General features: G+C 43.3%; 1 protein-coding gene across 1 annotated transcript in view; it reads left to right on the top strand.

The window, feature by feature from the left end:
* Nucleotides 1-2,738: 2,738 nt before the first annotated feature.
* CHSY3 (chondroitin sulfate synthase 3) overlaps nt 2,739-22,442 on the top strand; it is a 172,965-nt gene continuing 153,261 nt past the window's right edge. Inside the window, exons 1-2 of the mRNA XM_069776921.1 lie at nt 2,739-3,835; nt 5,658-5,941. Coding sequence (XP_069633022.1) covers nt 3,121-3,835; nt 5,658-5,941 — 999 coding nt within the window. The 5' untranslated portion in view covers nt 2,739-3,120. The remainder of the gene's footprint in view (nt 3,836-5,657; nt 5,942-22,442) is intronic.

The following is a 22,442-nucleotide window of genomic DNA, read 5'->3' as shown; positions in this document are numbered from 1 at the left end:
AAATGAGAGTGAGTAGTTTGAACTCTAGCTTCTGCTAGTATCATTGTGTAAGAAAGATTGGCCACTTCTTCTAGAGCTAAAAAAGTATTATTTTAGTATTATTTAGTATTACTAAGGTCAAGGATACCCCTATGTTTCTGCCATTCCTTCATCAAAAAGACGTGTGTAAAATTTGATTAGAGGCTGTAAGACTAAGGGAATGAAATGGGAAATTGCATTTTCCACCTTCTTTATAAGAGAAAAACTGAAAAAGTTAAGACAGGCCCCTGAGGTTATATTTAGAAACACATGACACAGTGGACAGAAGGCAGATTTTCTAATTTCTGAACAAATTTTGTTGCAAAGTTATCTTTCAAGTTTTTGAACTTACCACCTGGCCCTGGCCTCTCCCATTCCCTCCAAACACATTCAGTGTGACATTGCTGTAATATGTCATTTCTTGTCATATGCCATGTAGACATGAACCCACGATACCCAGCTTAACAAGTCATTGTATCAAGTACCTTCTGGGTTTCACGCCTTTTCTGAACACAGGTACAGAACTGTTATTATTAACCACTAGGTGCCACTGTTGCTCCTAGAAAAGCAGTCCAGTCTGCGTCTTGCTCTGTCCATAAGAGTCCACAAAACTTCAACAGATTTCCCCACGGCGTATCGAAACATTGGTACAGCATTGAATAAAAATACAAATGCAGGTGCATACTTGCAATATTTCTGCTTCAACTGTCCTTATACTCAATTCCTTTATAAACTATCTTGATAACACACAAGACATGAAGGTCCATTTTCATCTCGGAAATGTGTAAAAGGCTTGCTGGTCACCTCTCTCATGGGTCTGCCTGCTCTTATTGGGACAAAAATAAGTGCTGTCAGACCTGAGAAGTCGGCACAGCTGACACTGACTGGAATCATTTCAGTGTATGCATAAGCAATGGAAGTAGCTTAGTGTCATACATTGTACCTCTGCAACCCCATAGCAGTAAGCTGTGTGAAAATTTAGGACACAGTGATGATGGGGTTGTGAAGTGATGTGTAGGTGTGAAGGAGCACGTTACTACTGGAGGTCGTTCTGCACATGACTCACTGGGACTGAGCAACCCCCAGCTTTTTGCAGGGAGTGGGGGAGAAGGAGTGGGAGACAGTATTTTTAAGTGGAAGACTCATATGGAAAGCTGAGACACTCGTAATACTGATAATTCCTAATGCCATGGTAAAGGCTTTCTGAAGGACAGCCTTCCCGCTTAGCTTGCTGCCTGTTAGTAGCTTGGTGAAGACAGACTCCAGGATGTGCCACCTTGCTGCTCGCAGAACATCTTGGGTGGTATTTATGTGCCCGGACACATTGCTTGGGCTGTTGTTTTTAGTGGTGACAGCTGGAGTGAATATGTATGTGTGCCTTGCTGCTTGGCATTATAAATGCTCCAGCCTGTGTGCACGTAGAGAGGAAATTAATGATGGGCTGCTTTGGAAAGGATGCTCAGCCCTGGGGAAGCTAGAGGGTATATGTTTCCTGAGCCTGATGCTTGCACATCTGAAAAACACAGAGAGCACACAGCCTGCTCACTGCATGTGGTGGAGGCACAAGGAAAAACTGAAAATTACTTCAGTTAAGTGACATCTTCACAGGTAGAGGCTATGCAGAAAGGGCTTTTTTTTTTGCTTCGTTAGGTGGGTGCAGTAACTTCTGTCTTTTTGGAAAAAGGCTTGAAATTTTTCTCTTGCTATTCCCTTACTTTTGCTAGCATCACACAATACCAGCTTCCATACTTTTCCTCTCGCCTTGACATATGCACCTGGCAATTGATAAAAGTCGCGTGAAGTGATAGACAATACCATAGACTTAGCTACAAAAATGGGTGGGTTTGCTGACAAACGACTGAACATATGCTACTGGATCTTCAGTAACTTGGATGCGTTTCAGTGAAATGACAAATGGATGTGAGGAACAATTTATGGCTTTTGCTGGAGATGAGCATCTTGCACAATTAACTTAGGGATGCATATCAGTCTGGAGGGTATGAGGGAGATCTGAAACTTCAGAATTGAAGCTGTCCCTGCAGGCACAGCGGCCTGTATGATTAATTCCTGTTGTCGGCCATCCTGGGCTGTGGACCGTGCAGTCACCTTAAGGTCGGCAGGATGAGGAGGCAACGCCCCAGCACCTAACCTAGCAGCTCGCGACAGTAACAATATACCCAGGCTGCGGGCATACACGCCGCAGGAAAAAGACGCGGTCAGGAAGGGCTACGCTTCTCGGCTGGAAAGCTGTTAACCGTTCGGGGCCGGGGAGCAGTGGGTAGCGCAGGGGCAGAGCAGACGGCTTCCCTCCTCCTGAAACTACATCCCTTTCCGTGCCCAGCCTTTGGATGAGAGACCAGCGCAGGACGGTGCTATCCGGCGTCCGGTGGCCGCCCTCGGGCGAAGCGAAGCTGCCTGCGGCCGCCGATCAGCCCCCGGCCTCTCCCGACGCGGCGGCGGCGGCGGGAGCGGGGCGCACCGGTGCGCGCCCGGGGGCACCCCCGCCCCACTGCCCGGCTGGCCCCGGCCCCGGCCCCGGCCCCGGCCCCGGCCCAGCTCCCGGCCCCAGTCCCGGTCCCGGCTCCGGCCGGCGGAGGGGGGCGCCGGGGGGCGGCGGGGCCGCGGCGCGGGGGATCCGCGAGCGGCACCTAAAAAAATCGTTTCCTTCCGGAGCGGCGGCGGCGGCCGGCACTTCCCCGGCGCGGCGCGGGGACTGGCGGCGGCGCCCTCCGGGGTGAGGCGCTCGGAAGCCGCGGAGGAAGCCGGCTGAGCGGCGAGCGCGGAGCGGGAGCGGGGGCCGCCGCCGCCGCCGTGTGGAGGAGGCTGAGCGGTGGGAGGGGCGGGGAGGGACCAGCCGCCGCGGTGACAAGGTGCCAGCGGAGCGGCGGGGCCGCCGCTAGTGCTCCGCCGTCCTCGCCGCCGCCCTCCCGCCCGGAGAAGTTTGACTCGGGAGCAGCGCAGCCGCCCGGGCCGTCGCGGCGAGGCAGGGAGCCGCGCCGGGAGTCGCCGCGCCCGGGTCCGCCGCGGGACGGGGGTCGCCTCCTGCGGGAGGCGGCGGGGGGACACCGGCGGCGGCGCTCCGACAGCCGCCCCGCCCGCGCCATGGCAGCGCGGTCCCGGAGACCCTGGCTAAGCGTGGTGCTGGGGCTGGTGCTGGGCTTCACCGCCGCCTCCTGGCTCATCGCCCCCAAAGTGGCCGAGCTGAGCGACAAGAAGAGGCGCGGCGCCAGCCTCTGCTCCTACTACGGCCGCTCGGCGGGGCCGGGGGCGGCCGCGGGCGCGGCGGCGCCCGGCGGGCAGCAGGCGCCGCCGGAGGCAGCGGCGGTGCTGGGCGGCACGAGTTTCAGGAGCAGCCCCTGGGAGCTGCCGCCGGCGGCGGAGGAGGGCACGGTCTCCAGCCCCGCCGCCGGCGGGGAAGGGGAGCCGGAGGAGGAGGAGGAAGGCGCCGAGAAGCGGCGCGGCCGGCCCGGCGGCAGCCACAACGGGAGCGGGGACTGGGGGGCAGCCCCGGGCTGCGCCAAGCCCCGCAACTTCCTCTACGTGGGGGTGATGACGGCCCAGAAGTACCTGGGCAGCCGGGCGGTGGCGGCGCAGCGGACGTGGGCGCCCTCGGTGCCGGGCCGCGTGGAGTTCTTCTCCAGCCAGGGCTCCGCCGCGCCCCCCGGGCTGCCCCCGCTGCCCGTCGTCGCCCTGCCCGGCGTGGACGACTCCTACCCGCCGCAGAAGAAGTCCTTCATGATGATCAAGTACATGCACGACCACTACCTGGACAAGTACGAGTGGTTCATGCGGGCGGACGACGACGTCTACATTAAAGGTGAGGAAGGGAGGGAGGGGAGCGCTGGCCTTGGGGGCCCGGCGGGGTCCCACGGGGGGTAGGGAGAGTCGGTTCCCGCCCGGGGGCGCGGGGAGCGCAAGGGGTGCCTCGACCCACCCCGCGCGCCGGTGGCGGTTTGGTCCAGCCCCCACGTGCGGGGGGGGCGTGGGGTGCCGTCCCGGCGCTGGTGGGAACCCCGAGGTGCCCCCGCGGGGCCGGGCCGGGCCGGGCCGCCCGCGGAGAGTCCGGGGCGCGTCGGAGGGCCGAGGCGGCGGGTTGGACCGCGGCGGGCACGGTGAGCGGTCCCTGCGTGGGCGTGGGATCCCGGTGCGGCGGCCCGCCGGGCGAGGCTCTGCCGTGGGCCGGCGGGGAGGGTCCTGGGGCCGGGCGTAGGCAGGGGAGCGGCGGGGTGGTGCCGGCCCCGCGTCCCGCTAGGCTCGGCCGGGCAGCCTAAGGGTGGCGGTCCCGCCTCGACCCGCCGCCCGTGGGCAGGCGGCGGGGGGTTGACGGGGGGGAGCGGCGCCGGCCGCGTCCCGCTCCGGCCGGGCAGCCCCCGCGGCGGCGGCGGCTCCTCAGCCCGGCGGCGGCTCCTCAGCCCGGCGGCGGCTCCTCAGCCCGGCGGCTTCGATTCGGTGCTCCTCGGGAATGGTGCTTTCAGCACTAGTAAAAGTTCTCCGCTGGCTCACTGACACTTGGGCTGAGCAAACGCCGCCTCTAAAGGCTCCTTGTAAAGCCGCTGTTGTCCGTCGCAGCGTGTCTCTCTGCAGAGTACTAGCCCTATTTCCGAGCGAGTTTTACCAGCACCGTTAGAAGATGCTGTTCTGCAACCCGCTTCCTTTTGCTCTGCGCTTGTTGCTGCTGTGACTTACTCGTGCAGTGTCCTGCTCGTGGGAAAGAAAGAGGCTGAAGTTGTAAGCGTAGGCACTGGTTGCGGTCCTGGGTGCTTACACTGTTGAACGCACTGTTGAGAGTTAACTGGAGGTAACTGTGTGCCGCCCTATTTGTCACTCGATTTTGTTGGAGTCGTTTAATGGGCTGCTTGCTTGTCACCTGTCACTCATCTGTGAAATACTTGCACACGTATGCATGTATATAGGTTTATATATTTGGCTGCAGGCGTGAAAGTTGTTTTCTTTGGGCCCTTTTTGGAGTGGTAATGAACCGGTCTTTAACTGGTTCTAAGCTTCGGAGTTAAAGCTATCCAGAAACTTTTAATTTCAAGTAAATATGAAATCACAATTTCTTAAAAGAAATAGGTACGGGGTTTGAAGGAAAAGTGTGTAGACATTGTAGCACTGGAAATACTTTGGAAGGAGCCTGAGTTTTACCTTGTTCCAACAATTACTTTGTAATCAAACATATTTGTCTTGGTTAGGTTAGATTTGCCCTGGTCTTTTCAAAAATTAATCCTATTAGAATAATACATGGGATTTCCCTTCTCCTCCTCTTCCTCCCCAGCTTGGAACTGTATTGGTAAATTGTCCTACTTTAGAGAGAGTCTTAAACTAGCAAGGGAGTGCTTTCCATCAGTATTGGTTGAACAGAACAAGGTTTACTGGTAAAATTAAGTTTTGGTCATATTCTGGCTTTTGGCTGCATGAAAATGTCATTGTAATGTTAATTAATAATAATAAACACAGTTGTCTGTGAAAAGTAAACTTGTCCAAGGATATTTTCAGTTGGGTATAGGACACTGCTTTGGAAGTGATTTCCTGTGACTGTCTCAGGTGCGTGTTACATTTTTAAAAAACCTCGAGGTACAGAAAAAGAGATGGCTGGCAGACTAGGCAGAGAAATAACGGTAATCTTTTCTCTTTTTCAGGTGAAAAATTGGAGGAGTTTCTTCGCTCACTGAACAGCAGTAAGCCTCTGTATTTGGGACAGACAGGTCTGGGTAATATTGAAGAACTCGGAAAACTTGGGCTGGAGCCTGGAGAGAATTTCTGCATGGGTGGGCCGGGAATGATCTTCAGCCGGGAGGTTCTCAGGAGGATGGTGCCACATATAGGTGAATGCCTTCGAGAAATGTACACCACTCATGAGGACGTGGAGGTGGGCAGGTGTGTCCGAAGGTTTGGAGGAACTCAGTGTGTTTGGTCATATGAGGTAAGTGACGGTGTAAATTGCAATGTGCTGTTTGTTTACAGAGTTTTACATCTTGCAACTTCAGTAGCTGTATCTGCAATCTCTTTCCACCATGATTATGTTTTAACGCATGCATCAGAATGTAAACCGCAGACTGTAATGAAAAAAGAGAGGAAAACATTCATGGCATGTTGCTGCAAGCATGTTTATTTCTACTTGTGTCTTTCAATTTTCATTGGTGACAGTTACTGCAGCCATGTTCTAAGTATTGCTATGCTGTAAATTGCTAAAGCATTACCTTGAGGCTTTCTGCATATAATCCGTGACAGGATGCTGCTGTATTGGACGTATGCTGTTCAGGTTGGGTCTTTTTAAGAACTTATTTTTGGATAAGTGTGTGACATATCTGTTTGTTCTGCATTGCAGTTTCTTAAAATATGTTGTGGTATTTGAAGAAGAATTGCCTGTATTTTCTTGATTACTCAGATGTATTTTAATGGAATTCGTTACTGGCAAAAGCAGAAATGGGAGTTGTGGGGTTTTTTTTCTTGTACAGAAATGAAATTTGTTACACTGCCTTTGTCTACCATATGCTTTTGACAGTGTTTTTCTTAGTGTAAAACACTGTTAAAATCTATTAAGGACACATGCAATGTAACAAATCTTCCTATGCTGAAGTCATTTTAGGAGCAAATGACTTAATTCAGTAGTAACATTTTCTAAAGTAACAAAGATGTGTTGCAATACCCAGAAAGTTCATTTGCAGTGCCGTAACTAAAATTTAGGCCTATTTCTTTGGAAATACTGTGGTTAGTGGCAAGACTATCTTTGTAGATAAAAATAGACTAAGCAGGCAACTGCCAGAATGGGTGAAGGGTGATAGTTAATATGATGAATGTGATTTTAGTTATTTTCACCAGTTCTTTAATATTAATATATGCTTGCCCTTGTGGCACTCCCTTGTTAAGCAGGAAAAATCATTTAAATGGGTCACTGAAAGAGGTGATGTGCTATTAACGGCAAAAGGACAGGAAAAATAATTAATTTTGTGGATTTGTGTTTTTCTGAGTGGCCCAGGGAAAGGTGGACATTTTAAAAATGGGTTTGGTAGGCTACAGTGCATGTAAACAGGTGAACGAAAATAAATATTGACTAGTTGATACTAATTAGGTAGAAATCTTAGATGTGGAAATCTTATCCTTTATTTCACAATAGAAGGGTGCTTTTAGAGACTATTTCAACAAATGTTGTAAATGCCAATGTAAAATAATACAGCCATTGCACTGGTAGAGCAGGGAAGGCACTTACTGTGCAGATGGATATCGATGTAGGACTAGTGGTTCTTAATCAGACTTCCAAACTGCACAATACGTTGGCAGCTTAATCTTACACTCTGAAGTGTTTGGGCTGTGTCTGTACAAGGTCGTTTGCAAATCCTTATGGGCATGTGATGCCTGCTGATCTGTATCAGATAGCAGAATTATGATTCTGTCTTGACAGTCGTATCTTGGAAGGGGTTTTGGTTTTGTTTTTCTAGTTTGTCTTCTTGGGAAGAAATCTGGGGAAGGAAAGAAAACTGATAACAGATAACATTATCACTATGGTTATAATTTATTTTGATGTTGAATGTCAGGAGATTTTGGCTCCAGGCACTGAGCGTAAGTGGTATAGAGCAAAAAAATATGTTTACTTTCTGCAGTTTTGGAGACTGAGTTATGTGACTGCCCAGAAGCATAGCTTTTCAGGGTAGGATTGGGGCCTGAAAACATAAACTTTTTGGAAAAATCATGTGTGTTTATGGGATCTGGAATAGAGTGACACCATTCTTGACTGTGAGTTGCTCTTGAATGCCCTAGGTCTGTATAGTAAAGAATGGAAAAAGAAAAAACTGTTAGGCACTGCAATAGCAGCTGCTCATTTCTGACCAGTATTTTCCATTAGTTAGAAGAATCTTTGACCCCGTTGCTGGTACAGGAGATGCTCCAGAAGATGCAGATGATTAAGACAAAGCTGCTTAGGATGCTACCCCACTGTTAAATCTGTGTGGAAGGGAAGAAGCGAAATAGGGTGTCTGGAGAGAGTGGAGTTGTATTTGTGCTTTGGCATAGTTTGTGTTGTGTAGCTGGTTGTTTCAAACCTGATACTGCACCTGAACAGATTGGCGTGTTGCGGGTTGGTAAATTAGTTGGTGACAAAGGTGACTTTTTTCCCAGGGCACTGAAAGTGTTGCTCTATGCTTTTTCATTCCTGCCTTAGATCAGCAACACTCTTTGTGTGCTAGAAGGGGAATTATTCCCTCAGATACACTTGTGCAAAATGTAAGATTGGGGCCAGGACTTTCTGCATAGCCAGTTGCACTTTTGTCATGAAGTGCTCTTGTTGTATATAAACATTAAACTGAGTGCTGCTGAGCTGCAAGATTTTTTTGAACTTTGTAGCTTTTGGGAAGATGCCTAATTTGTATTTTGTATGTGTTGCTGAAGACTAATATAAACTGGAAACAATTCCATTAAAATTCATAGAAGCAGAAAAGCTGTAGAAGAGTTGAATTACTGTTGCATCATTTTTTTACTAGATTTATTTTCTAAGAACTGGATGGGAAGGTCTCTTTTTGGTGAGGATGAAAGAAATCAAAGAGTTCAAGAGAAAACCTGAAATGCTTGATCTTTGCTAGTGTATTGGGTTTGCATGGCAAGGTTTTGGTAGGTGGGGGACTACAAGGGTGGCTCCTATGAGAAGCTGCTAGAAGCTTCCACTATGTCTGACAGAGCCAAGGCCAGCCAGCTCCAAGTCGGACCTGCCACTGGCCAAGGCCCAGCCCATCAGCGACAGTGGTAGTGCCTCTGGGAGAACAGATTTAAGAAGGGGGAAAAAACCCCTGTGTAACATCAGCAGCAGTCAGGAGAGAGAGGAGTGAGAACATGTAAGACAAACAACCCTGCAGACACCAAGGTCAGTGAAGAAGGAGGGGGAAGAGGTGCTCCAGGCGCTGGAGCAGAGATTCCCCTGCAGCCCGTGGGGAAGACCATGGTGAGGCAGGCTGTCCCCCTGCAGCCCATGGAGGTCCATGGTGGAGCAGATATCCACCTGCAGCCTGTGGAGGACCCCACGCCGGAGCAGGTGGGTGCCCAAAGGAGGCTGTGACCCTGTGGGAACCCCGCGCTGGAGCAGGCTTCTGGCAGGACGTGTGGACCCATGGAGAGAGAAGCCCACGCTGGAGCATGTTTTCTGGCAGGACTTGTGACCCCACAAGGCACCCATGCTGGAGCAGTCTGTACCTGAAGGACTGCAACCTGTGGAAGGGACCCATGCTGGAGCAGTTTGTGAAGAACTGCAGCCCGTGGGAAGGACCCACGTTGGAGAAGTTCGTGGAGAGCTGTCTCCAGTGGGAGGGACCCCATGCTGGAGCACGGGAAGAGTGTGAGGAGTCCTGCCCCTGAGGAGGATGAAGTGGTGGAGACAACGTGTGATGAACTGACTGTAACCCCCATTCTCTGTCCCCCTGTGCCACTGCAGGGAGTTAGGTAGAGAATTCGGGAGTGAAGTTGTGCCTGGGAAGAAGGGAAGGGTGGGGGGAAGGTGTTTTAAGATTTGGTTGTATTTCTCATTACTCTGCTCTGGTTTGATTGGCAATAAACTGTGTTAATTTTCCCCAAGTTGAGTCTGTTTTGCCCGTGATGGTAATTGGTGAATGATTTCTCCCTGACCTTATCTCGACCCATGAGCCTTTTGTTATATTTTCTCTCCCTTGTCCAGCTGAGGAGGGGGAGTGATAGATAGGCTTTGGTGGTGCTGGCTGGGGTTAAACCGTGACAGCTGGGTGGCTCAGCTGGTGTAGGTAGGACTGGCTGCCTGTCAGGTTTTATTCTGCTGCCATTTAGAGTTACCTAGTAAACTATGATAGCTTATAGACATAATATGCTTGCTGGCAAGGAGAGGTTTGCAACGTTGACTTTTTTTTGGCAGTGTTTTTTTTTTTTTGTCAGAATGAATAAGAAAAGAAGAGGTGCACAAGGCTGCAATGAGCCACTCTTATTCTTGGAGCTTGCTAGAGTTTAATTCTTGTTCTGCCAGATTTGAAGCCAGGGCTAAAGGCTGCGTCTCCCACTGAGCAAATGACTTATGTCTGAGGTGATGAGTCTCTGTCTCTCCTGATGGAGCTCCTCCACTTTAAATAAAGAGTTAGTCATCAGATTGCTGAGAGAGTGAATCTAATAACAGGGTTTTCAGGGCACTTGTGCAGAATGGAGGAGACAAAAACATGCCCACAGGCTGCAATTTGACAGTTGCTCTAAGCCGACATAAATACTTGAAGAGTGGTTGCTCTTTTCGGTTGCTGTCCTGTTTTGCAGGACTTGTGCAGCCCTGTGGTGAGCTGGAGATGTGGCAGGATCCACTTGAAACCTGAACCTGACCAAAAACGTTTTCTTCAGCTGAATCAGTACTTAAGGCAAAGCTTTGCTGAGCATGAGCATCAGAAGAAAGAAGTGGTCACGTTCAGCCAGGAATGAAGGGGCAGGAAAGTGTCAAACCGCCCTTCTTGGCAGCACCTTACATTCAAATTGGCTGGAAGCAATGGTTGAACTGCAGCCTAAATCTAGTACATTTCTTTGCTACATGAGGAAGTATCTGCTGGAAGTGTTGTATTTTGGATGGATCATTTTCTACAGAAGATCCATCCTTGTTCTGATATGTTTTTCAACTATATCTTAATTTATCCTGCAGGTTTGATGATGCTGTAATGATCAAGGTGTAATAAACCTGGCAAATTTGTCTAAAATATCGCTGTAAAAGGCCTTTTGGTTTGTTAGGTGTTAGCACCTTCTGCTTCCCCAAATCAGTAATAGTAGAGGTTAAAAAGGGCCTTTTGCTTTTGTGCTTTCAGAATCCATATTTCAAGCTAGCACTCTCTCTTCCACTAATTTTGAAGCCTTGAAATGTTTTTCTTTAAATGAATGAAAAGATTAGCTTGATTTTAGTGACTCATACAGGTTTTATTCTTTGACAACAAAAATGTAGTTAAAAAACTGCGATGCTGTGTTATTCCTCTCTTTGCTGTTTAGGAGGGACTTGACTATAGAGGACCATTAGGAAAAAAAGGCTGATTGCTTTATTCTCCCTGCCCCCTCCCTTTTTTTTAATGTTTCTGATTTCAGGAGACCATTTTGTAATTTGTAACCTAAGTTTATAACAGATCAAATAGTGTAGTTCAACAAAAGAACAAAATAAAATGCACTGCATGAATTAAGTGGCTGTAACAATTCAAGCAGAAATCAAACACTGTCAGGGTATAAATACTGACAATCAGAGAATGTTTTTCTTCAGAAGATGAAAAATGACAAATGCAGCATAAAAAGATTTCTAGATAATTTGTCAGTGTATTTGGAACATATATTCTAATGTTAAGTTTGTAAAGCTTTTATTTGTGTAGCCTTTTTTTCCCTTTCTGTGGGAGAAAATATCATAGAATATCTCAAGTTAAAAGGGAACCATTAAGTATCAAGTCCAATGCCCTCTACATTAATTTTAAACTTAAAAACTACATTCATACAAAAAACTACATTAATAAAAACCACCCCATATACTTTTGATCTTTTGGTAATGTGTACATTGATTTCGAAAGAAAATACTGTACTTTGTACATACAAGCAGTCCACATTAATGATTGTTTTCCTATTGTTTTTTTCCTTTTACAAAGTTCTATGATGACCATAGTATACAGTCTCATTACTATAACATTTTTTTAATAATGCAGATCTCTAATATCCTACTTGTTGTTGATTCCCAGTAGTAACAGTAAATGTTACAGTAAATATCCTGCAAAATTGCCTATTTGGATCAAACGGCATGCTCAAAAAGCTTCCCTTTGCAGTGCACTGGTATTGTGACTGTCTCCTGAGGTGCTGGAACCTTTTGTAAGCCATCTTCTGGCTTTCTCTAAAAATACCTTATCTTCTCCTTTTTAATGTCAGTTTTCCTTCCAGATATATTTTAATTTTTCATTCAAGGCTTTGACTCTCTCTTTGGTGAAGGTGTTGGTGGGTCACAACTCAAGCTTTGGGTTGAACACTACACCAAACAGAAGCATTAGAGGTGTATTTGCCTTTGATGATGATAAGATGGTATTTTGCTCATTTGGATTCTGGAATGATTGATCCTGAAGTAGCAGTACCCACCCTCACTTAAGCTATTGGTTTTGGGCAGCTTCGTTGGGTAGTTACATAAATGTAGCATCATTTTTAAAAAGCACAGAGAGAGCTGTCAGTGTCCTAGAATAGAAAGGCATGAAAGAGTGCGTAATTAAGACTGTAGCAGGGGTCTCTGAGGGTATATGGAGAGGAATGAGATGATCACAGAGGCTCAGAACTATTTGCATAAATGGCCAATTACTGATACAGGATTGCATATGTGCTCTCTTAACCATTTGTTATTAATAGCTATCTGATTACAGTAATGCTAAAGGTAGTTATCAAACTTTTTTACTTTAATGTGATTCTCACCTGGTTAGAAAAGTGACTTATATTTCCATGCCGTTGTAGTATAGTGTTTCTGTGTGTACATGATACTGAATAAAATGCAAATCATTAAATGCATATCCTGTTGCTATAACCGTGGTGCTAAAATTGGGTCATTACTCTTGCCCTGTGTGGCTCTGTCTGGTCCTCATCTGAGCTGCCTGCGCTTGTTGTGCTGTGGAGACTCTGCTCTTTCTCTGGCTTTTCAAGTAACCTCCTGTCATTCATTTGCTCTTTTACCTGGGGAATTTGGGGAGACTGCCTGGGGGTGCTGCCTCCCTCGCATTCACCCTGGGGACTCCCTGTCATCTTGGCCCTTCTTGATCCTGCAAGATCAGCTTGGCTGTGAGTTGAGGAAGTTCATGGTGAAAAAACAGTCGTCCCTGGTACTTGGATGTTATTAAGGGTCTTAAGCATTTCCCCACATGGCTCGGCAGGACTGCAAGAGTTGGAGATACCTTTTCTGGGGGTCTTTATGGAGAAGGATTCAGACGCTATTCCCACAGCTACTGTGGAGGTGTGTGCCAGCACACGCAAGCCCACGGCTGTGGTCCACTGTATGATAGCATCTTAGCTGTGGACCCAAGAGCTAAGGGGGCTGTTTCTCAGCCTTGTTGAGAGTTAGCTTCTCTTAGGTTCCTGGCTTGTTTGCAGATTGGGTGTTCTGTCTTTCCTGCTGTGCCCCAAGAGGAAATACTGCTCGTGCCTTTTTGGAGTATGACAGCTGTGTAATTCAGACTCCTGGTGCTGAATTACCAAGGTGCTGGAGGACTCTGGGGGGTGTGTTTTCATGTCCACGATGTGAAGAAATCATGGATACACCTTCCTTTTAATCTGTTTTCTTCTGTGATGCCAGCAGCTATTTATGTGCAGGACTATTTGGGCTAGCTAACAGTTTTCCTGTCCATTTTGAATGTTTGTGCATTCTTAAAGCAAGTATTTCAAAGGTTTTCCTGTTTAAGAATAAGCTCTTATTTGAACTACCAAAGCATCCCACAGACAAGCAAAAGAAAAACATTAGGAAAGGTTCTTAAATGATTAAAAATATGTCTTTAGTTCTGCATATGGGTATCCGGAGCCATCTCTCAATATATACGGAAAATTAAACCTAAACATGGTCAACTTTTTTCTCATGTTTGCTCTCATTTTGTTGGAAATGTTTTCTCAAGACTTTTGTGCAATTGGTGTATTGGAGGTGGTATTTCCATAGATGTAGAAGTCTAGTGCAGAAGGCTAGCTGTTCAAGTGTGTTTAAAAATAGTGTTTGACATGAGATGACGCAATTGTGGCACAACTATTGTAAGAGTCCATCTCATTTAAACCCATCACATCATCACTCTTGACAGTGCCTGTCACATTATACAAGGAATAAGCTTGATTTTTAAAGAGACTTGCAGATGAAGAACTTAAAGCACTGTTGGACCCTAAAACAGTTAAGTGAATCCATGAAACAAAGCACAATGAAACCCTGATGTTTTTATTTTTTGCCTTGAAATAGTTTTCTATTTTACCTTTACCTTAAAATCAAGTAAACCAAACCACATGAGAAGCATTAGTTTCTATAGGTATTCCCAGAATTATTTTTATTTTCAAAATTTTATCTTTCCTAGGTGTTCTGAAGCAAATTTCCCTTTCATGCATACAGATTTGGTTATGGTTATTGGTCATACTTTGACAGTTTTGTTAAACAGTCCTGCTTGAGCCTTTTTGAAGATGAAGTGTTTGTTGCAGATTACCAGGTAAATCAAATAGTATAGAGTTGCTCAAAGTGTGTATAGTCTTCTCAGAGACACTGAGAGTTCACAGGTTGCTTCCTCCTACTCCCTCCCAACCCCCTGAGTTGATGGGGTTTGTTACTTCTGGGCTGGTCTTTGTACCTCCTTTTGTCCTGACTTAGAAAATCTCCTAGACATAACTTTTTCCTGACTTTCACTTTCCAACCTCACATCTTTTGATGAGATCAAAAGATGCACTTCTGCTGAAGTAGAAAATGCTCACAAAGAGAGAAGCTGGAAGTTGTAAACAAGGAGAGTTACAGGAATTATTTGAAATAAGTGCTAATTAAATGTACTTTTATTTACTGTGGTATTTCATTAGGTATCAAAAATAGGATATGTTTCTTTTTTTAGAAGAATAAGCTTTCAAGCTACTGTTCCAGTTCTGTATGTTTCTTGGGAGTTTTCTGCAAGTAGACAAACAGGTATAAAGTGTAGCTGGATCATTTTAGGTCTGCGGACTTAATTTATTCTGTGGTTCTCATTACCAAACTGATTTCCACCTATTTTCAGTTCTTATGTGAGAAGGTATGTATTAAGTCATTGTCAGTATTTGCTGTTGGTAACACATTCTCTAAAATTCGCTTTTATTTAGTTACTTGATGTCATAATTTACCATGAACTATTCAAAGGATACATATATTACTTAAAGTGTAGCAGGAACTGCTATGCTATGAGTAGTTTATTCCATCTGTCTAGTGCTGGCTAATGATTTTAGCTCAAGATGAGCGCACAGGTTGGTTACTCTTTAGTACATATTTGGAATGGGGCAGTAAGTAAATGTGTAGTTCCACCCCAGGTGCAGTATTTTTGTCTTCCTGGGTATCACACTACAAAAAGATTTTTGGCCTGTTTTTAAGAATTGTTTTAAAGCATGCATATACTTTAGGAAACAAAGAACTTCTTGAACTAGAGGTATAATTTTAGGAAATTCTGGAGGAGGTTAAGCAGCCTGGTAACTGATAGTCTTCTTGAATGCTGTTTTATGTATGAGTTAGTCTTGAAATGAACCTAGGAAAGGGAAGGTTACCTTTTCACTTACTTTGTATTTAATGCTTTTGAGACACTTTTTCCACAGTCATTTTCCACATTGGTTGAAGTTTTACCTTTAGTAAACTAACCTCTGTGAACATTCAGAAATGGAAAAAAAAAAAAAAAAAGCCTAAAATAACTCTCTTCTGGAATGTGCTGGTTTAACCAGGCAGTTAGAATACTGGAGACTAAACCCAAGGTACTGACTGGGCAGATTGTTTGTTTGTTTGGTTTGGTTTTTTTGTTTTTTTTTTTAGTTTTTGGTTTGTGATAAAATATTTGATTTAGAAACTTGGAAGTATTCCTTTTAATAATTTTCAAATAGGATTGTCATTTTTTACCTTGTTTTTTGTGCACTTGATACTTTGAAGTGTTTTATATTTTCAAGATTGCTTTAAAGTGCATTTGAGTCCCTCAACCTTTTTTGATTTTGATTTTTGTTTCTTTTTTTTTTTTTTTTACAACCATTCAAGGGCAAATTAACATCTGAAGGATGATAATTTGATCACCAGGGACAATGCCTCTTTTGACTCTGTATTTCCTGGTATCAGGGAGGTGTTCGTTCATGGGGCCCTTTCTGAGTGTGGCATGTGTGAACGAGCTCCTTATGGCATGGAAGCAGATGCACTAAAGAAATGCAGCATTTCTTAAGTTGTATATGTGGCTGCAATGCAGTGGAAGTGTATGTGGCCTTAACGACTTTATGAGGCATAGACTGTAAATCCATATGCACAGAAACATGCATTTGTATGTACATATGCATCTATTTAAATCTTGTGTCTAGTTGATAACCAAGGTCCCAGGGGCATAAGTGAAGGTCCTTTGGAGCTTTTAAGCTGTGCTTCTAGGTATTTATTTCAGTCTCTCTACTGTAAAGCTTAAGAATTTGGCTTTCAGCTTTTCACTTTCAGTTTTTCATTTCTCTTCTTAGTTATATCTGTATCCTTCTGTTCTGTATGTACATGTATTTTTGCTTCCAGCTTGAATTTGACTAACCTTTTCAGCTTTCTGTTTTCCTTGAAAGCTTTTTCTTTCCAGCTACAGACTGTAGCACACCTGTTATCATAATAAGTTTTCATCACCAAAGGGTACTACCTTATGGACCAGCTCTTATCCTGCCAGAATTGCATGGCTTCTTATTGTTGGTCATGATAAAACAGTGACTTTTTCCGTCACTTTTTACCAATTTGGGGCAAAATTTTCTGAAGTGCATGAGTATCAGTTCCAAGAGTCAGGGAATTTAACTAGAACAGGTGTAGCTGATGACAAAGCTTTTATGAAAGTGCTTAACTCAGCAAATGAAACAGTTTTGTTACGTGCTACTGATATTTTTAACTGTTGTATTAAAATAATTTGTTAGGTATAAATCTGTCCTGCTAGAACCAACGAAAGCAAGTGCTGGTATTTTGGATTCTTCTTTTCTTCTACTCTAAATTTTTGTGATTGAAGATATTTTTCTTCACGTGGTAGAGGGAAGTAATTGCACCTAACTGAGGGTAGTTGACGGTAACAGAAAATATAGTCAAACAGTAAAAAGTATTTTTTCTTAATATTTGGCTATAGTAATTTTGGGAAATGTAGTATTAGTGCATCCAAGAGGGTCATGTGAGTGTATATATATTTCTTTAGTGGCATTTGATGCTTGAGGTTTGCTTAGAGTTGCAGAGCATGTCTTCTACATCTTTGAAAAAATTGATTCTTGTTTGTACTTTCAATAAAGAATTCTGTAATGAAACTATGCATTTGGCATTCCTCCACCCTGGCCGTTGTAAGCTGGCGCTCACTTCCCTCTTCCAAACTTGTTAGCCTTAGTTTTTATTGTACTAAATCCAAGAATAAACCTACTCTTCTTAAATTCCTATCCATGCTGTGCTGTTGACGTGTATGCTTGAAGATGACAACTCTGTCATGGGCAAGAGATGTAAAAGATGTATGATCTTTACAGGACAGAGAGCCTTGAATGAGTAAGGGCTGGTATTCTTTCTTCAGTATGCTTATCAACTATCCCAGCCCAGCCTGAGCTTCCTAACTCATCACTGAAAAAATGTTTTGAACAGCAGTGGCTTTATTATTTTAGCTGCACATAATGCTAGAAGCAGGAGCTTCCCGCTCATCTCAGTTTAAAAGAACTTTGCTGTTGTTAATAGAATGTTTAGTTTAATACTAAAATTTTAGTAAATAACTTCATTGTTAATTTTCCATTGCTAAATGTCATTTGGAGAACTACTGTTTTCCTTGGAAATGGCCTTTGAAAAGATTTATTTGGAGATTCTGCCATAAATCTGTGGAGTGGCCATTTAAAAAAAGCTAGATGATGGTTTTATGAGTTTTAATATCCATGTTACCTTTAATGTAGGTACACTCTGTGTTCTTTCAAACTTGAAAGAAACTAAAATGCAATGCCTGGGTTGGGGGAGGAAGGGATTTGTGCTTGTTGATTTTTATTTAGTTGTTTCTGTTTAGCATAATTATATTAATCAGCTTGGTCAAAATAAGTCTTCCTCTGCAGACTAGATACTACCTTGTACAAATGAAGTAACTTTTCGTCCTTATCACATCCATTATGATCATGTAGGTAGGTAACAAAAATAGTTGCTGGATTAAGTATTTCAGTTATAAGGGAAGAGGAGCTTTAATGACTAGTACAAGGATAGAATCATACAGTGCTACTCTGTTATTTTTTAAACAGTTTCAAGAAAATTTTTATGTGTTTTATAGTATAACTATTATTCTTTGTTCACTGGGAATAAATACATAGTAATGAGAGATGTCCAGTAGAGTTTTTGGATTCTGTTCATCAGTACAGATAACAAAACAGCAACACTTTTGTATTTAACAGGCTGATACTTGCATTCATTCACACACTCTAAGAAGGTACTTAAGATACCTTCCATACTTGCATCATTCCTTTTTATAAACTTACTGAGCTCCATCTAAAATAATGGGGTTTTCCATTTTACCTGTGCTGTGCCACTGGAATACTGTTATAAAAATGCAATTGCTGTAATAAGTAGCTTCTTTACTTATGCTTTTAACTTGTTTGAGGCAAATATGCAGCCATTTGTTCTTCTATAAGTTGTTATTTACTTTAGAAAGCTCTTGTTTCATCCTTTGTACTTACCCATCAATATTGATAAATGCTACAGAGCTTTTATTTAATGAGGTACAAGAATCCATGCTTTCTGTTCCTCTTTTTCTCTTAATCACCCTTCCTTTAATTTGCCTCAGTTTTGTTTCTTTTTTTTTTTTTTTCCTTCTTTTAATTAAATGTGTGGTCAGGATTGCCTATGGCATTATGTATGGGAACTCATCTGTAACTTCTGCAGTGCAGCTCAGGATTACATTTACCATTTTTAAGGCTTCATCACACTGTAAATTCATCACCATTTTGCAGTTGGTTAGTACTACTAGGTCAGTGTTGTCTTCAGCCATCTTCACTTATTGAGCTTCTGACTGGCAGAATATTTCACTTGTGTTTAAATTTACTAGTATAGTAGTCGCATGTTTAATCCTGTTGCTGTTGGAAAACTGTACTGTCCTAAACATGATGTTGCAGTATCAGATAAAAATTGCTTTTTCCTGTGTAAATGAAATGTTCCTGGTTAGCTTAGTGACCTCCACAGCAAGGGCAGATGCTGTGGGTAGTAGGAGAGGGAATGTGCTGTATTGCATGATCACATCCCATGTGGAGAATGCTAGCTGTTGTTCCAAGTCTACTTGTACCTCCTAGCAGGCAAATGATTAGTGAATAAGAAAGATTTCATTTCACAAAGAGCTTAATCACACATGATGTTAATTGTTGAGGGCTTTCATTCCAACTAAAGGAAGCAATTCAGTGCAACTTAGAGGAAAGTTGCCTTTTGGTCTTTTCACTTATCCTCTGATTTGCCATTTTCTTTTTTTGATGTTGTTCATTGTGAAATTACTGCAAATAAACATGTAAATTATCAGAAACCACTGAAGGAGCTCGAAGGACTGTCTTTGAACACTGGACTTTCTTTTTCAAGTCAGTTACTTGATTCCAATGCTAAATATCTGTGGAAGACAAACATGTAGTAGTTCCCAGTTTTGCTCTACAGCCTTCGTAGCCAGGACAAATACGGAATGAATACTTGAGTCTGCTGGTAGAGTTGATGTTTCTGGTTGAAGAATGTTGACTGTGTAGTGCAGATCTTTTCATGCTATGACTTCATACCTAATTTGAAAAAAAAAAATCCTGTGTGTACTGTTTATGAATGCTTTAATTCATGAATTGAAGTGGAAGACTCCAATTAATTGTTTAAGGAACTAAAGCTTGAAGAAGTGTATATGTGTATGTGTGTACACACACACACATATGTATGTATGTGTGTGTGTATATATATATATATATATATATATAAAAAATGCTAGGAGAGCATGCCAGTGCTTTTTAATGTGACAGCTTAGGGCAATTTCCTTGAAATATCTACAATAAAATACAGACTTTTAAAAGACATTTTTTGATAGGTTGGAAAATATGTTCCCATGAAAACAAGGCTTGCATAAATGCAAGGATTATTTCCAGCATTAATGCTTCTTCAGAGCTTTTCAACTTCAGTAATACGTAGTAAATACCTGTGTGTTAAATCTCATGTGTACCTATACTCCTTAGGCAGTTTAGATCATGCCTGTGTCTTGAGGTTGGCATCAGTCCTGCAACTAATATGAAACAAACAGCTCAGTCTTCACAGTGGACAAAGCAGTCTGCTCCTGCCAGCTCTGGGAAGCTTTCTTGGAAGAGAGATGTCAACTTTTGCAGAACTCAACTTTTCCTAAGTAAATTAATGAATGCAAGTTGTAGACCTAAAACTGCCTCTGGAATGTCCCTGCAGTGCCCTGTGTTACATGTGGCTACATCCTTAGGTATGAAAAGATCTGGTTTTGGTGTCCTTTTGGCATTCGAATGATAAGAGCCATAAAACTCTTGAGGAAGCTGTACGTTGCCATAGTATACACAGGTGTTAAAGCTACTGTCAACAACAAGTGGTGTGAGCTGAGGTGGAATCAGTCCACCTTCTCTCTTGCTCTGATCAAAATCCTTGTCTTTTTACATCCTTTTTTATAGCTGTCACAGGAAAACTGTGGCTTGTAGAAGAGATGCAGCCCTTGAGTTTGTCATAGGCTGTAGCAGCTTTTTTGTGTTTTGCTTTTGGCTAACACCAAACTGGTAGCAGGAAACTTCACTGAAGTGTTTGGTTAAGTGGAGCAAGTCCTCACCCAGGGAAAGTTTATCTCCTCTCCTATCTTACTCCACTTGCTGTCAGTATACAGGGAGACAACAGTGTTCATTCCTACATCTGATCTCTTTAGCCTACTTTGTGGGAAGTTTTTTCAATTTAGAGTTCAATTAAATGTACGTCACATACTGAATATAGTGACTTATTTTCTGCCATAAAATTGCCTCCTTGCTCAGGGCTCACACTCCCTCCATCCTCTGTCCCTTTCTGTGGCTTTGCCCTTCACATTCTTTTGCCACTTTGTCTCGTTTGCAGTAAAATTTTTTCTTTGGCTCTTGTCTCTGCTTTTGAAGGGACATGAAAGCCTATAGAACCATAAAGAATTGCACTGTGTTACTGTGGGAATGAAACTGTTTCGATAAAAGCTACAATGTGTCTATAAAAAGAAGAAAATCTTGTTAATGAAAGAGATGTGCAAGGCAAACGTATTAAAGGAATGATGTGGGCTGTTGAAGTTGCATTCAGTGGTTTGAACATACCTAGAAAGGCGAGATGTAATTTTCAGTGCATGAAACTTTAATAACTTTTGGAGGTTGTTGAGGAGGAAGTACATTTTTTCTAGTAATTTTTGAACTTTTTTTTCCTGAAGTCCCGGAAAAGTAGCTCTACTTTCCTCTGCTTGCTTAAATAAATATGTGCATAGACATTTCTCAACTACTTTCTCTTCATCAAATCTTCAGTTGCAAAAGCTTTTTCTTAATCAATATGCACATTTTCCTAAGAATATGGCTTCTATAGTCTTATGTTTCCAGAGAAAGTATTAAAATTTTTTTATAGGGTTTTTAGTTTTTCTGTTGCACAAAGTCATACAAACTGCTGCTGAACTCATGAGGCCACATTGTTTATACATACCCTTTCTGTTCAGTCATTATTAAAAGTTCTTCAGCTATTAAATATTCATGATACATAGCATTCTTTGTCACAAATTTCCAAAAACTGAAGAATGTGATCATCATGGGGCATACGTCTTCAAGGTTTTTCCTAAACTGGGGGAGGGAATAGCTTTTAGAAAGCATTTTTAATGTTTAACAATTTCATATACATTAATACCTTAATGTTCTCTAGGTGATGAAATCACCCAGCAATAAAAATGCTTCCAACACGGTAATGTGTGTTTTCTTAGAGTTTCTTCTTGAATGCCTGCAGTCATGTTCTGTGTTCTAAATCCTTCAGATTTAATCAGTTAAATGTGGTTAGTTCTCAATGTCATTTGGGTGGGAGGCTTATGGAAGATCTTAGGTGTTTGAAAGAAATTATCTTGGCAATACCTGCTGCAGTTCTCACTTTCCTGAATCCACACTCAGTGAATACCTCCATAGTGTAGTGAAGAGTGGAGCTCTTGGGGTAGTCCTTGTTGAGACGCCATCTCTATAAAAGATAACAGCTTGTGGTCCTGGCAACTAATGACCCAAAGAGATCCCATCTTAATCTGCTTGACAACCTTTGTCTAACTTCTGCTGTTTTATGGTCAGCCTACATAAATTTCTTTGCAAAATGTTACAGTATTGCCACGTGTTTTTGGACAGCTCATTAATGTTCTTTTTTTAAGCTAGATGAATTCTTGCCCTGAAGAAGAGCTGAACTCCTTGGACTTCTATCCAATACAAGTAATTACAGAATCTTTCATGTTCAAATGGTTTACGACCTTCATGCAGGTGACTTTTCTTATATTACGTGTGTCTCAGTGAGCTCACTTAAGCACTCAAGAGTGCTCAGTTTAAGTAATCGATGGTACGCAAAGCTGAACAGGTTGTTTGGTTTGTGAACTGCTAGTGCATGCCACTGGGTTGGCCACAGAGTTTCTATAACAGTATTGTGAAATGTTCCTGAAATGTAATTACAGAAAAAAACCCCCAACATTAAAACCTTTATTTTAAAGCTTTAAGAGGATATACACTCTGGAGGGATGAACAAACCCAATTAATTGCCTTTGAATAAAGAT

This window comes from Haliaeetus albicilla, chromosome Z (genome assembly GCF_947461875.1).
Source record: "Haliaeetus albicilla chromosome Z, bHalAlb1.1, whole genome shotgun sequence".
Taxonomy (NCBI): Eukaryota; Metazoa; Chordata; class Aves; order Accipitriformes; family Accipitridae; genus Haliaeetus; species Haliaeetus albicilla.
Note: the sequence above shows the minus strand (reverse complement) of the source record. Positions and strands in the feature narration are given on the sequence as shown.